Source organism: Dendrobates tinctorius, unplaced genomic scaffold (genome assembly GCF_039654945.1).
Source record: "Dendrobates tinctorius isolate UK_male_01 unplaced genomic scaffold, ASM3965494v1 ptg000250l, whole genome shotgun sequence".
Classification (NCBI taxonomy): Eukaryota; Metazoa; Chordata; class Amphibia; order Anura; family Dendrobatidae; genus Dendrobates; species Dendrobates tinctorius.
The window spans coordinates 34,506,741-34,529,762 of record NW_027361917.1 but is presented as its reverse complement, the minus strand read 5'-3'; the positions used below and the strand labels follow the sequence as shown (position 1 = coordinate 34,529,762).

Below are 23,022 nucleotides of genomic sequence, written 5' to 3'. Positions count from 1 at the left end.
TTATGTGATACAGACTTTTGGAGCACATATTCGTGTTCATCATGTCAAAATCTATAAGATACAATAAAAGTTTCTCAGGGGACAAGAACTTCCCTGAAATTTGTTGCGCAGTGTAATGGACAGATCACCTCTTTTTGAATACTTAAGGCTTTTTTCCTTGCAAAAAAATGTAAGGTACGTTGTATCCTTTCCACTGAAAAACATAAAGAATTTAATAATGGGAATGAGCAATTAACTATTCAAGATTATGGTACGTCACATGGCAATCCAAGGGGGTTATCTGTTGTGTGGAGTGTCCTTGCCAAAAAAAAGTACATTGGTGGCACTCATACAGAAAGCAAGGGTGAACATGCATGTAACATTATAAATAAATTTGCTGGACACCCCTTATCCAAACACTGTGGATAAGCATGGGGGTTCCCTGTTAGGCATACAGTTTTGGGGAATCCAAACAGCTATAAAAGATTGGTGGTGGGGATTTGTAAAAAGTAGAAAGTTAGTTGATTTTGTATTAAACACTTTGAGACCAGATGACCTCAATAGTGAAATAGAAGTGTTGGCATTTCAGTAATGAGAGTGATATATACCTAAATAAGTCTGATTGTCAGTATATCGGTATAATTAACATTGTGACCTTTCAGCGCTATAAAGATTACATTGTCTTCTGTGGACCACCCCTGAGGAAGAAAGCCAGTAGCTTTTGAAACACGCTGGCTTTGGTCCTTTCAGCTGTGGTCTTTGTGACATCATGGAGTATCAGGTCACTGAAGTTCACCAAGGCGATTAGTTCTGCGCAGTCTTCAGCACAACCGAGAGTGGATCTCGCAGAGCCCTGAACTTCTCAGACGCAAACCACCTGCCCAGGCACCGCCTGTATTTTGAATCATTGATCTCAGAAGACTTCTACCACATTCTGCGGGCTGAAGCAAGTATCAGTTGACGTCAGGACACCCAGGTTTCCCATAACAGGACGATTATTGTTGTGAGTTCATTTTTCCCTTCACCAGTGAGGTCTGATGAACTCCCTCTTCTGACAAGGAAGGTAGTGAGGCTGATTACCAAACAGCTGAGCAGGTAGATGATGACTGGGTCACAGGAACTGATGACTGGATATAAGGCAGCCGATGCCCTGAAGCCTTGCCGGTGATTTTCCTGCTGGATTCTTGGAGACCAGTCTGATTTCTGCTTCTCAAAGCTAAGTTTTGCTCTGCCTTTTGTACACTTTTTACTTCTGGTTTTGTTTGCCTTGTTTTTTTGGAGTTCAGCCATCCCCGGCCGGGGGTGAGCTGAATTCCATTTTTGTCTCTGATCTGTTGATCTCTGGCTTTGTCTTCAGAATATACCTGAGTGCTGATATAGTCTTTTGAAGCCTAGAGACTTCAGGGCCTGTTTCTCCTATCAGTCTGTTGGTACATTTTTGGATAGGGTTTTTGCGGATTGCAGACAGCAGCTTTTCTATCCTGTCCTATTTAGTTAGCTTGGGCCCCATCATTTGCTCAACCTATCTTTCTATCTGTGTTAGTGTTTTTCATCTTTCTTGACAGTCATTATATGTTGGGGGCTGCCTGTTGCTTTGGGGTCTGCTCTGGGGCAGTTTAGATTTCCCTTTTCTGTCTTTAGGCTAATTTAGTTCTCCGGCTGTGATCGAGGGGTCTAGGGCACCGTAGGAACCCCCCACGGCTACTGCTAGTTGTTGTGGATAGGTTCAGGGGTCTGCAATCCGATAGCTGCCAACTTCTCTGGTTTTCTGGACTTAGCTATTATTTTTGTTTTTTCCTCCTTCGGTGACTCATCCATAACAGAATCACCGGCCGTACCGCATATCCTAGGGTACTCAATAGCAGGAAAGAATTGTAAAAAAAAAAAAAAAAAAAAGTGTCAGAATTTCTTTGTGGATTCGGGAGCAGCTCTGAACCTGATAGACTTGGATTTTGCTAAACGTTGTGGATTTCCTATGACGCCTTGGCGGACACCTATCCCTTTGAGGGGTATTGATGCGAATCCTTTGACGAAAAATAAACCTCAGTTTTGGACCCAGGTGGTAATGCAGGTCGCCCCAGACCATCAAGAAAATTGCAGATTTTTGGTGTTGCATATTTTGCATGATACCATTGTTCTGGGGTTTCCCTGGTTGCAAATCCATAATCCAGTTTTGGATTGGAAATCTGTGTCTGTGGTGAGTTGGGGTTGTCGGTGTGCCCTTAGTGATGCTCCTGTTTTCTCCACCTCTCCTCAGTCGCATGATGTTCCTGACTATTTGGCTGACTTTTATGATGTATTTAGTGAGAATGAGTCTGCGTCTTTGCCTCCTCATAGGAGTTATGACTGTGCAATTGAGCTGAGCCCGGGGTGTAAATTTCCCAAGGGTCGGCTTTTCAATTTATCTGTACCCGAGCACGAGGCTATGCGATCCTATATTAAGGAGTTGTTGGAGAAGGGTCATATTAGACCATCCTCTTCACCCTTAGGTGCTGTTTTTTTTTTGTGGCTAAAAAAGATGGTTCATTAAGGCCTTGTATTGACTATCGTGCCCTCAACAAAATTACTGTTAAATATCAGTATCCGTTACCCCTGATTTCTGATCTATTCTCCAGAGTTAAAGGTGCTTGCTGGTTTACCAAGCTTGACCTCAGGGGGGCGTATAATCTTATTCGCATTAAGCATGGGGATGAATGGAAGACGGCGTTTAATACTCCGGAGGGACATTTTGAGTACCTGGTGATGCCTTTTGGGCTCACTAATGCCCCTTCTGTCTTCCAATCCTTCATGAACGATATTTTCCGAGACTTTGTGGATAAATTTTTGATTATCTATTTGGATGATATTTTGATCTTTTCCAAGGATTGGGACTCCCATGTGGAACATGTTTGGACCGTGTTCCGGATTTTGAGGGAGAATTCCCTGTATGTCAAGGGATCGAAATGCCTTTTTGGGGTACAGAGGATTTCATTTTTGGGATTCATTTTGTCTCCGTCAACTATTGAAATGGACCCAGCCAAGGTACAGGCCATTTATGATTGGGTTCAGCCCACTTCTTTGAAGGCCCTCCAGAAGTTTTTGGGTTTTGCTAATTTTTATCGGAAATTTATAGCTAATTTTTCTAGTATTGCCAAGCCATTGACTGATTTGACTAAGAAGGGTGCTGATGTGCTGAATTGGTCTCCAGAGGCTGTTTCTTCCTTTCAGGAGCTGAAGCGAAGATTCACTTCTGCTCCGGTTCTGCGGCAACCTGATGTCTCACTCCCGTTTCAGGTAGAGGTGGACGCCTCTGAGATTGGTGCAGGAGCTGCTTTGTCCCAAAAAGATCCTGTGACATCTAAAATGAATCCCTGTGCGTTCTTTTCCCGAAAGTTCTCCCCATCCGAACGTAACTATGATGTGGGGAATCGGGAACTGTTGGCCATGAAATGGGCATTTGAGGAGTGGAGACATTGGTTGAAGGGAGCTAAACACCAGGTCATGGTCCTTACTGACCACAAGAATTTGATTTACCTCGAGTCGGCCAAACGCTTGAATCCTAGACAGGCTAAGTGGGCCTTGTTTTTCACACGTTTTGATTTCGTAGTCTCTTTTCTTCCTGGCACTAAGAATGTCAAGGCAGACGCCCTCTCTAGGAGTTTCTTTGCTGATTCTCCTGTTGTGACCAAGCCTGCTACCATCTTAGGCGAGGGGGTAGTTCTTTCTGCCATCTCGCCCGATTTGAGACGTGCTCTGGAAGAGTTTCAGAAGGACAAACCTGAGCGTTGTCCCAGTGGAAAGTTGTATGTTCCTGACCAGTGGAGGAAGAGAGTGATGTCTGAAGTTCATTGCTCTGCATTGGCTGGTCATCCAGGTATTTTTGGTGCTAGAGATCTGGTGAGTCGGTCTTTTTGGTGGCCCGCCTTGTCTCGTGATGTCAGGAATTTTGTGCAGTCCTGTGGGACTTGCTCCCGGTCTAAACCTTGTTCTCGCTCTAGTGGGTTGTTGATGCCTTTGCCGGTGCCCAGGAGGCCATGGACCCATATTTCAATGGATTTTATCTCTGATATGCCTGTCTCTCAGAGAATGACCGTTATTTTTGTGATTTGTGATAGATTCTCTAAGATGGTCCATCTTGTACCACTCCCTAAGTTGCCATCTTCCTCTGAGTTGGTGCCCTTGTTTTTGCAACAGGTAGTTCGCTTGCACGGGATTCCTGAGAACATTGTGTCTGACAGAGGAGTTCAGTTTGTGTCTAGATTTTGGAGGACTTTCTGTTCCAAGCTGGGAATTCAGTTGTCCTTCTCCTCTGCGTTTCACCCTCAGACCAACAGGCAGACGGAGAGATCAAACCAGACTTTGGAGTCGTATTTGAGATGTTTTATTTCGGCTGATCAGGATGATTGTGTTTCATTTTTGCCCTTGGCCGAATTTGCTTTAAATAATAGTGCTAGTTCTGCCACTTTGATGTCACCTTTTTTTTGTAACTTTGGGTTTCATCCTCGATTTTCTTCAGGGCAGGTGGAGCCTTCTGCCTGCCCAGGTGTTGACACTGTAGTGGAGAGAATGCACCAGATCTGGGACCAAGTGGTGGATAAGTTGTCTCTCTCCCAGGAAAAGGCCCAGCGGTTTTCCAACCGGCATAGGACCATTGGTCCCCAGTTTAAGGTGGGTGATATGGTTTGGTTGTCATAAAAAAATATCGCTATGAAGGTGGCTTCTCCTAAGTTTAAGCCTAGATTTATTGGACCTTACAAGATTTTGGAGATTATTAATCCGGTCTCTTTTCGATTGGCTCTTCCTGTCACGTTTAAGATTCATAATGTGTTCCATAAGTCCTTGTTGAAGAGGTTTGTTGAACCAGTAGTTCCCTGGGGTGGCACCTCCTGACCCTGTATTGGTTGAAGGTAACATGGAGTATGAGATAGAGAAGATACTGGATTCCCATCTGGCTAGACGGAGACTCCAGTATTTGGTTAAGTGGAGGGTTATGGTCAGGAGGATAATTCCTGGGTCTCTGCCTCTGATATTCATGCCGAAAGATTGGTGCATGCCTTTCATCGGGCTCACCCTGATCATCCTGGTGGCATGGATGAGGGTTCGGTGACCACTCCTCAAGGGGGAGGTACTGTTGTGAGTTCATTTTTCCCTTCACCAGTGAGGTCTGATGAACTCCCTCTTCTGACGAAGGAAGGTAGTGAGGCTGATTACCAAACAGCTGAGTAGGTAGATGATGACTGGGTCACAGGAACTGATGACTGGATATAAGGCAGCCGATGCCCTGAAGCCTTGCCAGTGATTTTCCTGCTGGATTCTTGGAGACCAGTCTGATTTCTACTTCTCAAAGCTAAGTTTTGCTCTGCCTTTTGTACACTTTAGTTCTGGTTTTGTTTGCCTTGTTTTTTTGGAGTTCAGCCATCCCCGGCCGGGGGTGAGCTGAATTCCATTTTTGTCTCTGATCTGTTGATCTCTGGCTTTGTCTTCAGAATATACCTGAGTGCTGATATAGTCTTTTGAAGTCTAGAGACTTCAGGGCCTGTTTCTCCTATCAGTCTGTTGGTACATTTTTGGATAGGGTTTTTGCGGATTGCAGACAGCAGCTTTTCTATCCTGTCCTATTTAGTTAGCTTGGGCCCCATCATTTGCTCAACCTATCTTTCTATCTGTGTTAGTGTTTTTCATCTTGCTTCACAGTCATTATATGTTGGGGGCTGCCTATTGCTTTGGGGTCTGCTCTGGGGCAGTTTAGATTTCCCCTTTCTGTCTTTAGGCTAATTTAGTTCTCCGGCTGTGATCGAGGGGTCTAGGGCACCATAGGAACCCCCCACGGCTACTGCTAGTTGTTGTGGATAGGTTCAGGGGTCTGCAATCTGATAGCTGCCAACTTCTCTGGTTTTCTGGACTTAGCTATTATTTTTGTTTTTTCCTCCTTCGGTGACTCATCCATAACAGATTATGGCTAACACTGCCAGATCTAAACTGTTGTGCCACACTCTGATATTTTTTCCTACCGCCCTTGTGATACTTGTCAGTGGTGGATAGTTAGAAATCCCTTTGACTTCACATTACATAATAGGCTATCACTCTCTGTTGTTATTGACAAAGGAATCACAGGTTTTCACAATGAACTTCTATATATCTGGCAATATGGAATTTATATATTGACTCAAGCTTGTGTAAAAATCTCCCTTGTGTGTTCTATGTCAGTAAATCTTTTATCAATATAGTAGATTAATCTATCTATGAGGATTCAAATTGAGTTTAGTGCAATCCAGCTTTTTCCAACAGTTGGTAAATGGTTAACACAATTCTTATGCTAAGTGTTCAGTCTGTGAACATTTACTAGAGGTTCCCCCATCAGTATATGCATTGCATGTGTCTATGCAAATTCTACTATAGTGGAGTACAACGTGGAAAATATTCATAAATATATATATATACTGTATATATATATACTAGCTGTTTCCAGCCAGCTAACGCTCGGCACGCTCATTGTTATCTAATTAACGCTGCTGGTGATTAAACTAAAGTAAATAATGACAACATTCAATAGCGCTTACGCAGGTGGTAAATTAAATAAAAATGAAATTAATAACAATAATAATCATTAAAAATCTGAATAATGCTAATGATACATTTTATTCAAAATCAAAAACAAACTGGATTCAGTAAGATGTGCGTTTTTTATTCATTCCAGCATCTAAACAAATTTCATAACGAAACATAAATTAAGTTAAAATTTCTCTGTAAACACAATTAAATGTACATTTACCTTGGCTGAAGTGGTTGAATTACATAGAAAGGAAGTGCTGTGTGTGGTAATGTGTGGGGGCAGAGCCTCGTGTGGTAATGTGTGGGGACGGAGCCTCGTGTGGTAATATGGGGGGACGGAGCCTCGTGTGGTAATGTGGGGGGACGGAGCCTCATGTGGTAATGTGTGGGGACGGAGCCTCGTGTGGTAATGTGTGGGGGCAGAGCCTCGTGTGGTAATGTGTGGGGACGGAGCCTCGTGTGGTAATATGGGGGGACGGAGCCTCGTGTGGTAATGTGGGGGGACGGAGCCTCATGTGGTAATGTGTGGGGACGGAGCCTCGTGTGGTAATGTGTGGGGACGGAGCCTCGTGTGGTAATGTATGAGGACGGAGCCTCGTGTGGTAATGTGGGGGAACGGAGCTTCGTGTGGTAATGTGTGGGGACAGAGCGGGATTATGTGTGGTAATGTGGTGGGGGGGCGGGATTATGTGTGGTGATGTGGTGGGGGCGGGATTATGTGTGGTGATGTGGGGGGCGGGATTATGTGTGGTAATGTGGTGGGGGGCGGGATTATGTGTGGTGATGCGGTGGGTCGGAATTACGTGTGGTGATGTGGTGGGGGGGCGGGATTGTGTGTGGTGATGTGGTGGGGGGCGGGATGGTGTGTGGTGATGTGGTGTGGGGGCCGGATTGTGTGTGGTAATGTGGTGGGGGGCGGGATTGTGTGTGGTAATGTGGTGGGGGCGGGATTATGTGTGGTGATGTGATGGGGGTGGTATTATGTGTGGTGATGTGGTATGGAGGCGGGATTATGTGTGGTGATGTGGTGGGGGCGGGATTATGTGTGTTAATGTGGTGGGGGCAGGATTATGTGTGGTGATGTGGTGGGGGGCTGGATTATGTGTGGTGATGTGGTGGGGGCGGAATTATGTGTGGTGATGTGGTGGGGGGGCGGGATAGGATGTGGTGGGGGGCGGGGGGGCGGGATTGTGTGTGGTGATGTGGTGGGGGGCGGTATGGTGTGTGGTAATGTGGTGGGGGGCGGGATTGTGTGTGGTAATGTGGTGGGGGAGTGGGATGGTGTGTGGTAATGTGGTGGGGGTGGGATTGTGTGTGGTAATGGGGTGGGGGTGGAGCTACTGTGCAGGGGGCGGGATTAGAGAGTTATCATGATGCCTCTTATATATATAGATATATATATATTTTATATAAAATAAAAGGGCACAATCAAGGCATTATTACTAGGTAAGGGGCACAGTGGTGGGCATTACTATGTGGGACACTAAGAGGAATGCTGTTACTGTGCCAAACAGCAGGTGCAGTAATAGTGGCACATATGGCAACAGCATCTTAATATTAGGATGTCAGTAGGATGAGCCCACTCAAATGATTCACACCCGCCCGAGCTGAAAGTTAAACCCCTAGATACGTCTGCTCTCCAACAAACCAGCAACTTCCCTTTCCTCTTTTCATGCCGTATGAACCACTCCACCCACTCTTCCAAGCCTTCCCTTTGAGATTACCAATAGTACTGATGCTACAGATTTTAATACTGTGACCATCACTGTGGATCCACCAATGATATTGTAACCATTATCTGACTGTGACAACTAGTAGCTAATACAATTATTAGGCTACACAGAATAGTTATAATATCATGACCGCATCAGTCAGACTGAACACTTGTACATGTGATTTATAAGTACACACTTGTTCTGTATACGCATTAAGCCTTTCTTAGTGAGAAATCTGGAAAGACTTGAGTATTCACAGCGGCCAGAGCTGTTGATATCAGGAAGGGTGTTGGTTTATCCTGTTTTGTTAGCATAGCATTTTCTGCTTCCTTCTTTATGACCTGGATTTCCTTACTACCTCCAATAACCTTCTATATCTTCTATTTCAGCTATGGGGTATCATCAAACAAGGATACAAGTGCAAAGGTAACTTTCATAGGTCCACATTGTTGGCATATACAGTCATGGCCAAAAGTATTGACACCCCTGCAATTCTGTCAGATAATATTCAGTTTCTTCCTGAAAATGATTGCAAACACAAATTCTTTGGTATTATTATCTTCATTTAAATTGTCTTAAATGAAAAAACACAAAAGAGAATGAAGCAAAAATCAAAACATTGATCATTTCACACAAAACTCCAAAAATGGGCCGGACAAAAGTATTGGCACCCTCAGCCTAATACTTGGTTGCACAACCTTTAGCCAAAATAACTGCGACCAACCGCTTCCGGTAACCATCAATGAGTTTCTTACAATGCTCTGCTGGAATTTTAGACCATTCTTCTTTGGCAAACTGCTCCAGGTCCCTGATATTAGAAGGGTGCCTTCTCCAAACTGCCATTTTTAGATCTCTCCACAGGTGTTCTATGGGATTCAGGTCTGGACTCATTGCTGGCCACCTTAGAAGTCTCCAGTGCTTTCTCTCAAACCATTTTCTAGTGCTTTTTGAAGTGTGTTTTGGGTCATTGTCCTGCTGGAAGACCCATGACCTCTGAGGGAGACCCAGCTTTCTCACACTGGGCCCTACATTATGCTGCAAAATTTGTTGGTAGTCTTCAGACTTCATAATGCCATGCACACGGTCAAGCAGTCCAGTGCCAGAGGCAGCAAAGCAACCCCAAAACATCAGGGAACCTCCGCCATGTTTGACTGTAGGGACCGTGTACTTTTCTTTGAATGCCTCTTTTTTCTCCTGTAAACTCTATGTTGATGCTTTTGCCCAAAAAGCTCTACTTTTGTCTCATCTGACCAGAGAAAATTCTTCCAAAATGTTTTAGGCTTTTTCAGGTAAGTTTTGGCAAACTCCAGCCTGGCTTTTTTATGTCTCGGGGTAAGAAGTGGAGTCTTCCTGGGTCTCCTACCATACAGTCCCTTTTCATTCAGACGCCGATGGATTGTATGGGTTGACACCGTTGTATCCTCGGACTGCAGGGCAGCTTGAACTTGTTTGGATGTTAGTGGAGGTTCTTTATCCAACATCCGCACAATCTTGCGTTGAAATCTCTTGTCAATTTTTCTTTTCCGGCCACATCTAGGGAGGTTAGCCACAGTGCCATGGGCTTTAAACTTCTTGATGACACTGTGCACGGTAGACACAGGAACATTCAGGTCTTTGGAGATGGACTTGTAGCCTTGAAATTGCTTATGCTTCCTCACAATTTGGTTTCTCAAGTTCTCAGACAGTTCTTTGGTCTTCTTTCTTTTCTCCATGCTCAATGTGGTACACACAAGGACACAGGACAGAGGTTGAGTCAACTTTAATCCATGTTAACTGGCTGCAAGTGTGATTTAGTTATTGCCAACACCTGTTAGGTGCCACAGGTAAGTTACAGGTGCTATTAATTACATAAATTAGAGAAGCATCACATGATTTTTCAAACAGTGCCAATACTTTTGTCCACCCTCTTTGTTATGTTTGGTGTGGAATTATATCCAATTTGGCTTTAGGACAATTCTTTTTGTGTTTTTTCATTTAAGACAAATTAAATGAAGATAATAATACCAAAGAATTTGTGTTTGCAATCATTTTCAGGAAGAAACTGAGTATTATCTGACAGAATTGCAGGGGTGTCAATACTTTTGGCCATGACTGTATACCACAAAGTAGAAAAATAATATCATTTTGACCACATGACACACACTGCTACAAGACCAATAATTAAAACTATTAAAAGGGAACTTTGAACCCTATAAAATATTCTAAAGGCATGTTCACACTGTGTTTATTTTTTCCAGCGGTCAAAAAAATTAGATTTTCAAGTGGTAGACACCACAGCAATTGCTCCTTGTCTCTGACATTTTCTCAACGTTTTTTTCAATCCTTAAAGCGTAACCGTAATTTTAATTTTGTAAATCAATAGTACCTATGAAAATAACTTTGCAATAATAATAATAATAATAATAATCTTTATTTATATAGCGCCAACATATTCCGCAAAGCATTACAGTTTAACAGTTTCAAAACACAAGTCATAAGTAACAACGTTAACAATACAATAATTAAAGCAAAATAAGACGAAATAAGACGACCCTGCTCGTGAGAGCTTACAATCTACCATGAGGTGAGGGAGATACAAAGTACAGCTGTGTATTTGCAATTGTATATTTACAATGAAGGTCCAGCCATCTTGAGGGAGTGAAGGAAGGATGGAGAGAGTGAATGGGCTACACACGCACACTTACACATAGAATGACTTTGATTAGTGAACGTATTAAGCCGCTCTGAACAAATGTGTTTTGAGGGAGCGCCTAAAACTATGCAAATTCTGGTTAGTCCTAATTTCTTGGGGTAGAGCATTCCAGAGGATAGGAGCAGCACGGGAGAAGTCTTGGAGTCGGGAGTGGGAGGTACGGATTAGTGCAGAGGTTAGTCGAAAGTCATTTGCAGAGCGCAGCGATCGGCTAGGCCGATAGACAGAAATGAGGGAGGAGATGTAGGGGGGTGCCGCACCGTGGAGAGCTTTGTGGGTGAGAACAAGTACTTTGAATTGGATCCTATAATGAATGGGCAGCCAGTGTAATGACTGATGAAGAGCGGACACGTCCGAATCCCGATTAGCCAGATGGCGACCCTGGCTGCTGCATTAAGTATGGACTGGAGAGGGGATAGTCGAGTGACGGGGAGGCCAATTAATAGAGCGCTGCAGTAATCCAGGCGGGAGTGGATCATTGCTACAGTGAGGGTTTTTGTTGTTTCCATGGTGAGAAAAGGGCGGATTCTAGAGATGTTCTTTAGGTGTAAGCGGCAAGAGCGGTCAAGAGATTGTATATGGGATGTGAAGGAGAGATTGGTGTCAAACATAACACCCAGACAGCGCGCCTGCTGCCGGGGAGTTATTGTGGTACCACCCACGGAGAGGGAAATGTCAGATTTAGGGAGGTTAGTAGACGGCGGGAGCAGAAGAAGTTCAGTTTTGGAGAGGTTGAGTTTCAGATAGAGAGTGGACATGATATTGGAGACTGCGGACAGACAGTCACTGGTGTTCTGTAGTACAGGGGGAAAGATCGGGGGAAGACGTATATAGTTGTGTGTCATCAGCATAAAGATGGTACTGAAAGCCAAATCTGCTGATGGTCTGTCCAATTGGGGCTGTGTAGAGAGAGAAGAGAAGGGGCCAAGGACTGAGCCCTGAGGTACCCCGACAGCAAGAGGAAGAGGAGATGAAGTGGAGCCAGAGAAAAAAACACTGAAGGAGCGGTCAGAGAGATAGGAAGAGAACCAGGAGAGAGCAGTGTCCTTAATGCCTAGTGACTGGAGCCTAGAGAGTAGGAGATGGTGGTCAACAGTATCGAAAGCTGCAATATATTTTATCAGAGAAATTTGCTTCTTTCTATGCCAGAATTGATCAGTCATTATCAATTTTTTTTTTGTAAATTCTTTATTTAAGAATGTTGGAATGAATAACAGCATAATCGTACACAAAAAGAAAAAAAGCAAGTGTGTACATTAAGTATATCAACATTCAATTTATATATGGGGTACAAACTTATGGAGTCTGGGAGCGGAACAGAAAGCAAAAGGAGGAAACCAAACAAGGGAAGGAGGGATAGTATGGAGGCGTCAAAATCAGTGAAGATAAGTATCGGCCATACTGGCATCATAGTTCCCTAGAGGGTAAAAGCAAGCGGAACCGCGGGTTGCGTAAAGGACTCTTGCTAACTGAGCTGTTGTTCTGGTGAAGAGTGAAATAGTAAAGACAGAGAACCAGTAGAGAGAGAAAGACAAGAGAAAATAATTGAATTTGTGTGAGGAAAATGTTGTGCTTTGTAAAGGAAATAACTGAGAATATAAGTACGTGCTATCCCCTATATTTAACCCTCCCCAAGTTAATGTTTAGTAAAAAGTTTATTGTGAATTGTTGGTCTCCTTTATTGAGCTATCCATCATGTGGTCCTGGCCAACCAACAAAATTTGTTACAAGCGGCCTGCAAGGGTATAACACCTACACCACAAGTCCACACACCCTGTCAGGTCTCCTATTTCCATGGAAAGTGCCTGGGTGCCAGAAATAAGTACCTTGCCCATGGCTACCAACCCAAGCCTTGTTACACCATCTCCTATATAAGTAATGGAAAGTCTGTAATCAGTGAATACAGAATTTACCTCAGAATTTTGGCAGAAAAAGAAGCAAATTTTTCTGATAAGATATTATAAGGTTCCTTATTTTTGTGTGTAATATTGATTTATGAGATAAAAATTAAAATGATGGTTACTCTCTAGCATTATTGTTAATATTTTGTTACTGTTTCCTGATGCATTTTGCTAATGTTTTTCCATGGTGGTTTCTTTTACTTTTTTTTTCGCTTTTTAGGTGCTATTTTTTAATTTTTTTTGTCAACAATTGTGCAATAAATAAAACACTTGTGATTTGAAGTGAAAAGCCCAGACATCTTCCTGACTTTTGTCCAGCTTTCCCATTCACTTTTATTGTAAATTATAGCACATTTTCCTAGGGTAAAATGCCTGAAGAGTATACATGATTGCTTTTAAACACGTTGCACTTTTTAAGGCCTTGAAGCATTTAAAAGACACTCAAAGGCTTGAACATATGGACAAGTTGCTTTTTCCATAGAAATAAATAGGAAGATTCTAATGAGAATTTTGTGAGTGCTTTTTCTGGCGTTTTTCAAAAAGATCCACTAAAAAAATGCTGGAAAAAAAGGGCTCATTCAGACATCTGTGCCAATCGTTCCAAGAACGGATCGCTAAAGCACAGATTGACCACAACGCAAGTGTGACAGCTTCATATATTTCTATGAAACTGTCACGCTTGGGTCGGGAGACCTGCGGCCATTCCATGCAATTTGGATGGACGTCCCTAGCAAGTAGTCACCATAATGTAGAACACCTACCTGGAAAAGCTTAAAAAAAAAAGTTGAGCTTTATAGCTACGATGCAAGAAAACACCTAAAATATACTATGTATGTACAAACATGCCTACTAGGGCTAAACTAAGCAATATGACATCCAAAATATAGAAATTGTAATCTAATATGAGGAGTGAGCATGTTAGAGATATACAGATTGCAGGTTTTAGACCAAAAGTATACTTGCAAGATAAAAGGCCACATGCGTAACGCAGTCAAAATTCCAACTTGCTCATTGTTGGTATATTGAAAGGTAACCCATAATAATAATAATAATAATAATAATAATAATAATAATAATAATAATCTTTATATAGCGCCAACATATTCAGCAATGCTTTACAGTTTAACAGTTCATACACAACAGTCATAAGTAATAACGTTAAAGATAATTCAATAATTAAAGCAAAATAAGACGACCCTGCTTGTGAGATCTTACAATCTACAATGAGGTGAGAGGAGACACAAAGTACAGGTGCATATTTACAATGATGGTCCAGCCATCTTGAGGGAGTGGCAGATAGATAAAGGTTGCATGAGCTGGTCACCATCCAGTATTTGTGATGCTGATGGGTGCAATGGAGATTGATGGAGGGTTATTCTCACATAGTGAATAATGGGCTACGCACATAAAATGACCAGATTAGGGAATGTGATTGGCCGCTTTGAACAGATGGTGTTTGAGGGAGCGCCTAAAACTGTGTTGTGGGTAGTCCAAATTTCTTGGGGTAGAGCATTCTAGAAGATTGGCACAACATGGGAGAAGTTGTGGAGCCGGGATTGGAAGGTACGGATAAGTGCAGAGGTTAGTTAGTCAAAATTCATTTTCAGAGCATAACGAGCGGGTAGGCCGATAAACATAAATGAGGGAGTAGATGTAGGGGGGGTACCGCACTGTTGAGTACAAGCAGTTTAAATTGGATCCTATAACGAATGGGCAGCCTGTGCAATGACTGGCGAATAGTGGACGGGTCCGAGTACCGATTAGCCGGATGGACGACCCTGGCTGTTGCATTAAGGATGACTGGAGAGGGAAAAGTCGAGTGAGGGGGAGGCCAATTAAGAGAGCATTACAGTAGTCCAGGCGGGAGTGGATCAGCGTGACAGTGAGGGTTTTTTTTGTTTCAAATGTGAGAAAGGGGCAAATTCTAGAGATGTTCCTTAGGTGTAAGTGGCAAGAGGGGGCGAGAGATTGTATGTGGGAGGTGAAGGTAAGATTGGTGTCAAATATAACACCCAGACAGTGCACCTGCTGCCGGGGCATTATTATGGTGCCACCCACAGAGAGGGAGATGTCAACTTTAGAGAGGTTAGTAAATGGTGGGAGCATAAGAAGTTCAGTTTTGGAAAGATTGAGTTTCAGAGAGAGAGAGCAGACATGATGTTGGAGACTGCGGACAGACAGTCACTGTCATTCTGTAGTACAGGTGGGTAAGGTCAGTGGATGACATGTATAGTTCTGTGTCATCGGCATAAAGATAATACTGAAAGCCAAATATGCTGATGGTCTGTCTAATTGGGGCCATGTTAGAGAGAGAAGAGAAGGGGGCCAATGACTGAGCCCTGAGGGACACCAACAGTGAGAGGAAGAGAGGAACTGGGGCCAGTGAACAATACACTGAAGGAGTAGTCAGAAAGATAGGAAGATAACTAGGAAAGAGCAGTGTCTTTTATGTCTATTGGCTAAAGCTTAGAGAGTAGTAGATGGTGGTCTTCAGTGTCAAAAGCTGCAGAGATGAGAAAATGGAAACGGTCTTAGGAGTGCAGGAAAGAGACTCAGACAAGAGATGGGGTTAAACCCCATCTCTTGTCTGAGTCTCTTTCCTGCGCTCCTAAGACCGTTTCCATTTTCTCAATGCTCCTATCCTCCATTGGAGGTTTTCGGCTGGAGCTGCGGTGGAGACCTGACATTTTTGTCTGCCCCTGGGTTGCTTCCTAAGCGCTCCTCTATGACCGCTTATCACTGACTTTTAAAAGCTGCAGAGAGGTTGAGGAGAATGAGCAGAGAGTGATCACATTTTGCTGTCAGAAGGTCATTGGTCACTTTGATGAGTGCAATTTCTGTCAAATGTTGGGGGCGAAAGCAGGACTGTGAAGAATCTAAGAGGGAGTGAGTGGAAAGGTAACGAGTAAGGTGGGAGTAGACCAGGAGCTTCAAAAGTTTAGAGATGAAGGGGAGATTGGAGACTGGTCTATAGTTATTTGGGCAGGATGGATCGAGAGAGGGTTTTTTCAATAATGGAGTAATGATAGAGTGTTTGAAGGAGGAGGGGAAAATACCAGAGGAGAGGGAGAGATTGAAGATTGTAGTTAGGTGAGTAGTGACGACTGGAGACAGAGACTGGAGGAGATGTGAGGGAATGGGGTCGGTAGTGCATGTAGTCAGACGAGAAGAAGAAAGGAGCCTAGAGACTTCTTCTTCTGTGATGGGATTAAATGTGGAGAATGAGCCAGAGGAGATGCAGGGAGGGATGGGAATCACAGCACTTGGTGGCTGGGAGCAGATTTCCTGATGGATATTCTCTATTTTCCCTATAAAGTGGGAGGCCAGGTCATCAACACAAATGTCTGTGATAGGGGCCTGTACTTTTGGACTGAGGAGGGAGTGAAAGGTGTCAAAAAGTTTTTTGGGGTTGTTAGATAGTGAGGAGACCAGGGTGGTGTAGTAGGTCTGTTTAGCGAGGTGAACGGCAGAATTATAGGTCCTTAACATAAATTTGTAGTGGATGAAGTTTTCTGGTGTGTGAGTTTTCCTCTCTGGGTTGGAGATTGAACCCAGCAGGACAAGGACCAGATCAAGAGTTTTAACGTCGTTGAGTTTGTGAGAGGCCGAGAGAAGCGGATAGTGATAGATGCTGGGATGCAGATGTGAAAGTGGGGCTGTTGATGGGAAAGTTGAAGTTTCCAAAGATAAGGGTTGGTAGTTCTGAGAACATGAAATGTGGCAGCCAGGCAGAGATATGATCAAGGAAGTGGGCGGGTGAGCCTGGGGGCCGGCATATGACTGCTACTCTGAATGAGAAGGGACGGAAGAGCCTGATGGTGTGGACCTCAAAAAAGGGAATGAGAGTGATGGAACTGCAGGGATGACCTGGAAAGTGCATTGTGGGGACAGACGTATGCCTACTCCACCACCATGTCTGTTTGCGGGTCTCGGGGAATGGGAGAATTCTAAGCCACCATGGAAAATGGCAGCAGGGGAGATAGTGTCAGAATCCCGAATCCAGATTTCAGTGAGTGCCAAAAGGCTAAGAGAGTTGTTCAAAAAGTAGAATAAACAACTGCATCATCTACAGTTTATAATGTTTTTTTAATAATTTCATATGATGACTTGTAGATATAATTAATCAATAGTATAATGGCACCATATATAGAAAGTGCAGCCTAATTGCAACTGACAGGACAAGCTGCAGATAACATGATTTCTAGGAAATAATTAGGAGGCATTCCCATGATTGTTCCCATGATTGATACGTTTTTGATGTTGCAGATTTTCTGCAGCATTTCTGCAGCTACTAGCTAAATCAGATGCGTTTTTTACATGGTTTTCTATTGCGTCATTGATTCTACTCTTTTTGTCTCTTTTTGGTACGTCGTATTTTAAATGCAGCTGTTTGTTTTTGATACTTTGTGGTTTTTGGCTTTGTCAAAACTTTATTGATACATGTTTTTAGGGAGGTTCCACAGCGGAAATACATTAAAAACACAAAAATGTTTTTAACCTGAGGATTTTCAAAATCTAATTCAATTCTATGGAGAAATTTGGCACATAAAACTCAGAGTATCCGGAAGAAAAACTGACATGTAGCAGATTTGAAACACGCAACGCAGATCAGTTTCCTCTGATTAAGCACAGTGGGCGGGAGATTTTTATAAATCCTATCCACTTTGCTGGAATTGTAAGATGCTGCGTTTTCTGTTCAACAAAAATACGCAGCATCAAAAACTCCCTCAAAACTCATTGTGCTTAGTCTACAAATACACACAGAGTTGTGGTTAATAACTAGATACATTCTTAAAATATTAATGCATTTCTTTTCAGACTGTGGAGCCAATTGCCATAAGCAGTGTAAAGATCTCCTTGTGTTAGCATGCAGAAAACTCTCTAGGGCAGCATCTATCAGCAGCAGCCATGGTTCCCTACCCAACAGCCCATCTATAGCTACAGGTAAGTCTACAGCTATATGGGACAGTGGTAACATTCTGAAAATTCCTTAATGAGAGGTTCACATTATTATTATACATTTATATAGCGCCATTTATTCCATGGCGCTTTACATGTGAAAAGGGGAAATATAGACAAGTACAATAAACATGTGCAAGACAAGGGACACACAAGTACATAAGGAGAGTGGACCCTGCCCGCGAGGGCTCACAGTCTACATCCCAGCATTCCACTTATTCAGACTGCGGTATACTTTAAATTTCATGATCAGAAAGGCACATGAATATTTCGTAGAAAACAGTTATAGGTTTCAGTTCAATTTTCTGGGAAAAGTAATGAAAAACACTAGAGTTGAGCGACTTTTGATTTTTTAGGGTCGCGTTTCGTTTCGTGTAACCCGACTTTTCCAAAAGTCGGGTCGAGCAAGATCGTCCGATTATAGGGAAAAGTCGGGGTCATCCCGAAACACGAAACCCAATGTAAGTCAATGGGGAATAAAAGTCGGCAGTGAGAGGAGGACAGGAAACACACCTACAGTGCCCATTTGAATGCCAAAAGCATCAATTCTTCTTACTTAAGCTTGTCAACCTTAATTAACTTCATAATACAAGTTACGCACTGAAAAATGGGGGTTATTTGGCTAAAGTTGTGGGGGGGGGGGGGCTGGCTCCAGGTTTTCATGTGCCCTGGGCGAAAAAGCGCCCCTTTAACACATACCAAAACTCATCATGCTCCGATACGGCAGAGAAATAGCGGTATAGTACAATGAAAAATACTTCACTTTTTACATCTCATGACGAGGCCCATCTATTTCTCCATACAGAATCATTGGTCCCATATAATGTTTGAAACAGTATATGATGAGCTCCACATAATGCTACAGTATATGTTGGTCCCCATGGATGAAGCTCCACTGTCTTATGGGCCCAAATAATGCTCCAAACATAATGGGCCCCATTTCTAATGCTCTAGTGTATAATGGGCCCTGTAAATGCTGCTCCAGTGTCTGATGTCCACCTTTGGAATGTTCCAGTGTATGGTGGGCCCCATCTATCATTCTCCAGAGTAACGTGCTCCCCAAAAATTGCTGTCCCAACATTGAAAACAATCAAATAAGTCTCCTCGCTAGGGAATCCCTGTACTAGTCTGGACTCCTCGTCGTCCCCATCTTCCATCTCACTGCACAGTATTTCAACCTTGCAAGTGCTGTGATCCTGAGCAAGCAGGGGGGGCCCACTCGTTGGCGACGGCACTGGCACAGGGCCCCTGATAGTACGGTGGTGTGTCTGATGGCGGGTGGGCCGAACCTGCACTTTCATCTGCAGCTTCCTCTTTGTCACCGTGTAAGATGGAACTGTATATGGGAAGGGTAACCTGAGTTTCATCAGGGTCAGATTCAGGCCGTGTAGCGTGCGAGGGGAATGTAGTGGTCTGGGTCAATGTACCAGCAGATTCATCGAGCAGTGGCTGGGCATCAGTGCACTTGTGTCGCCCCCAGGAGTACGGTCGCCACAGTGGCATTACCTTCCTCCTAGGGAGTGTGATGTCATGCTTGGGAGCAACGAAGGATCTCTCTAGCAGGTTAACTGATTGAGCGGCGTTATTCCCACGAGTCATGACCCTCCAAACAGCGTTCATGAAGGCAAATTGTTTGTTTTACGTGGGCAGTATGGTTGCAAAGCTGAACCTTAAAGGAATGTCCAGAAGGGCACCACCAGGAGTGGAGCCTACGGTTAAATTCGACTCCACCTGGGAAACCTCAACCATGCCAGCTACAGAACAGATGCACACATTGCAAGCTTAATTCCGTTAACGAACGAGACTCCGTCATGCCCCGCGGTCCGAGTCCGGCTTACTAGAGGGACACGTGAGGCTCTGGAACATGAGATTGGCCAATAACTGGTGTGTCATGCCCTTACATGTCCGTGGCTGCATGTGCGCTACACTGAAAAGGCCAGCGTTTGTCGCTTACAGGTGCAGATAACCCGCTGAACAACGTTAGTGATGGGGATCACTGATTACAATTATTACCCGCGAACAATGATTTCCCAGTAAGTGCAGGTCAACTGCAGTTCCGGAATTAGGCCTAACCATCATTCCTGAAAAAATGAAAAACTTACGTGTGCAAACCACAGGTGCTGTAGCTTGCTTAACAGCTCGCCAGCCGTTCTCACGCCCAGTATGGATTACACGTGATTGCACAAAGGTTAGAAAGGGTACCGTATCCCCAGATAACATGTATGGATAGCGTACACATTCAAAATATATGTCTCAGGAGGCAGGCTCAGACGGTGTTAGGCCCAGTATGGATTGCACGTGATTGCACAAAGGTTAGAAAGGGTACCGTATCCCCGGATAACATGTATGGATAGCGTACACATTCAAAATATATGTCTCAGGAGGCAGCCTCAGACGGTGTTAGGCCCAGTATGGATTGCACGTGATTGCACAAAGGTTAGAAAGGGTATCCCCGGATAACATGTATGGATAGCGTACACATTCAAAATATATGTCTCAGGAGGCAGGCTCAGACGGTGTTAGGCCCAGTATGGATTGCACGTGATTGCACAAAGGTTAGAAAGGGTACCGTATCCCCGGATAACATGTATGGATAGCGTACACATTCAAAATATATGTCTCAGGAGGCAGGCTCAGACGGTGTTAGGCCCAGTATGGATTGCACGTGATTGCACAAAGGTTAGAAAGGGTACCGTATCCCCGGATAACATGTATGGATAGCGTACACATTCAAAATATATGTCTCAGGAGGCAGGCTCAGACGGTGTTAGGCCCAGTATGGATTGCACGTGATTGCACAAAGGTTAGAAAGGGTACCGTATCCCCGGATAACATGTATGGATAGCGTACACATTCAAAATATATGTCTCAGGAGGCAGGCTCAGACGGTGTTAGGCCCAGTATGGATTGCACGTGATTGCACAAAGGTTAGAAAGGCTACCGTATCCCCGGATAACATGTATGGATAGCGTACACATTCAAAATATATGTCTCAGGAGGCAGGCTCAGACGGTGTTAGGCCCAGTATGGATTGCACGTGATTGCACAAAGGTTAGAAAGGGTACCGTATCCCCGGATAACATGTATGGATAGCGTACACATTCAAAATATATGTCTCAGGAGGCAGGCTCAGACGGTGTTAGGCACAGTATGGATTTGACGGCCCAGATTACACAGCGGAGGAGCAGGGAGAGGTAAAGATTGCAAATGCTGGGGCCCTGCCCAAGCAAGGGGGGCCCACTCGTGGGCGTCGGTACTGGCACTGGGCCCCTCATAGTACAGCGGTGTGTCTGACGGCGGGTGTGCACCACCACCGTTAGAGACACTTGATTGCACTATGAGGGACCCTGTGCCAGTGCCCGCGCCCAAGAGTCGGCCTACCCACCTGTCCAGGGCAACGGCACTCGCACGGTGTCGTGCGCTAGGTGGTGACCCCGGCCATGGGGGGGGAGGCAGCACAGTTAGGGAGTTTTAGAAAGTGGCATATGTTGATATTGGACATTCAGCTGATGCAAAAGGCGAAATAGGTCAAGTCCCAGGAAGAGGTGGACCAAAGCAAGCCATTTTTCTGTCACCCTATGTGTCATCAGGGGAAGGTGGGACAAAATCCTTGGAAACCCATGCATGGTTCATTTTAATGAAGGTTAGATCATCCACATTTTGGGTTGACAGACGGGTCCTTTTTTCTGTCAGGATTGATCCAGCTGCACTGAAGACTCTTTCCGATAGCACACTTGCAGCTGGGCAAGCGAGCTCCTGTAAGGCATATTGGGCCAATTCAGGCCAGGTGTCCAGTTTAGCGGCCCAATAGTCAAAGGGGAATGACCTGTGTGGGAGAACATCGATATGGGAGGAAAAGTAGTTTGTAACCATGGTTGACAACTGCTGTCTCCTGTCACTTTCCATCGATGCAGTATTACCAGTTGTGTGAGCGGTATTTGAAAAATCAGTCCACAACATTGTCATGAAACCCCTGTCTCCAACGCCACTTCTGCTGTGTGCACCACGAACACCTCTGCCAAGCTGCCCCCAGCCCGTACGGCTCGTGTGAGAACCATCACCGCTGCTGTGTGCGGGGAATGCCTCAAGCAACCGATTTACCAGAGTTGCTTGTTTATTAGCCAATATTAGGTCAAGGTTCTCCTGTGGCATGATGTTTTGTAATTTGCCTTTATAGCGTGGATCCAGGATGCTGGCCAACCAGTAGTCGCCATCGTTCATCATTTTGGCAATGCGGGGGTCCCTTTTTAGGATCCGCAAGGCATAATCTGACATGTGGGCCAATGTTCCCGGTGTCAATGATGCACTGCGAGTGCTGGTTGGAGGAGCACTTTCTGGCAAATCCACATCCCTCCAGTCACGCACAAACCCTGTACCAGACCTTGCCACGCCAACATTTTCACTTGCCCCACGAGATGCATCCTCCTCCCCTAAGTAATCATCCCCATCATCATCCTCCTCCTCCTCTTCTTCCTCCACCTCGTCCAGGAGAGGTCCCTGAGCAGACAATGGCTGAATGTCATCAAGGATTCCCTCCTCCTCTTCCTCCTCATCAACATTGGCTGCAGACGCCTGCTCCTTAAGGTGCGTCAAAGTTTGCATGAGCAGACGCATAAGTGGGATGCTCATGCTTAGGATGGCGTCGTCTGCGCTTACCAGCCGTGTGCATTCCTCAAAACACTGAAGGACTTTACAGAGGTCTTTCAGCTTCGACCACTGCACACCTGTCAACTCCATGTCTGCTCTCAAAGTGCCTGGCCGTGTATCCTCCCACAAATGCATTATGGCCTGCCTCTGCTCGCACAGCCGCTCCACCATGTGCAGGGTGGAGTTCCACCTTGTTGCAATGTCGATAATGAGGCGGTGGTTGGGAAGGTGGAGCAATCGCTGCAGCTTCTGCATACGAACGGAGTGTACATGCGACCGGCGGATGTGCGCGCACAGTCTTCGCACCTTCTGGAGCAGGGCTGTTAACTCCGGATAATTTTTGAGGAAGCACTGCACCACCAGGTTCAAGGTGTGAGCCAAGCAAGGTATGTGGCTGAGTTTTGAAAGGGCTATGGCTGCCACAAAATTACGGCCGTTATCACTAACTACCTTGCCTGCCTCAAGATGTACACTGCCCAGCCATGACTCAGTTTGTCGCTTCAAGTACTCGGCCAGCACCTCGGCGGTATGTCTGTCGCCCAAACACATCATCTGCAACACAGCCTGCTGACGCTTTCCACTAGCTGCTCGATAGGGG

At 44.6% G+C, this 23,022-nt stretch overlaps 1 protein-coding gene across 2 annotated transcripts in view; it reads left to right on the top strand.

The window, feature by feature from the left end:
- The window catches only part of RASGRP3 (RAS guanyl releasing protein 3), a 301,226-nt gene that overhangs the window by 262,220 nt on the left and 15,984 nt on the right, over positions 1–23,022 (top strand). For both annotated transcript variants that reach the window (XM_073557604.1, XM_073557603.1), the window contains 2 exons: positions 8,615–8,651; positions 17,637–17,762. In XM_073557604.1, coding sequence (XP_073413705.1) covers positions 8,615–8,651; positions 17,637–17,762 — 163 coding nt within the window. The remainder of the gene's footprint in view (positions 1–8,614; positions 8,652–17,636; positions 17,763–23,022) is intronic.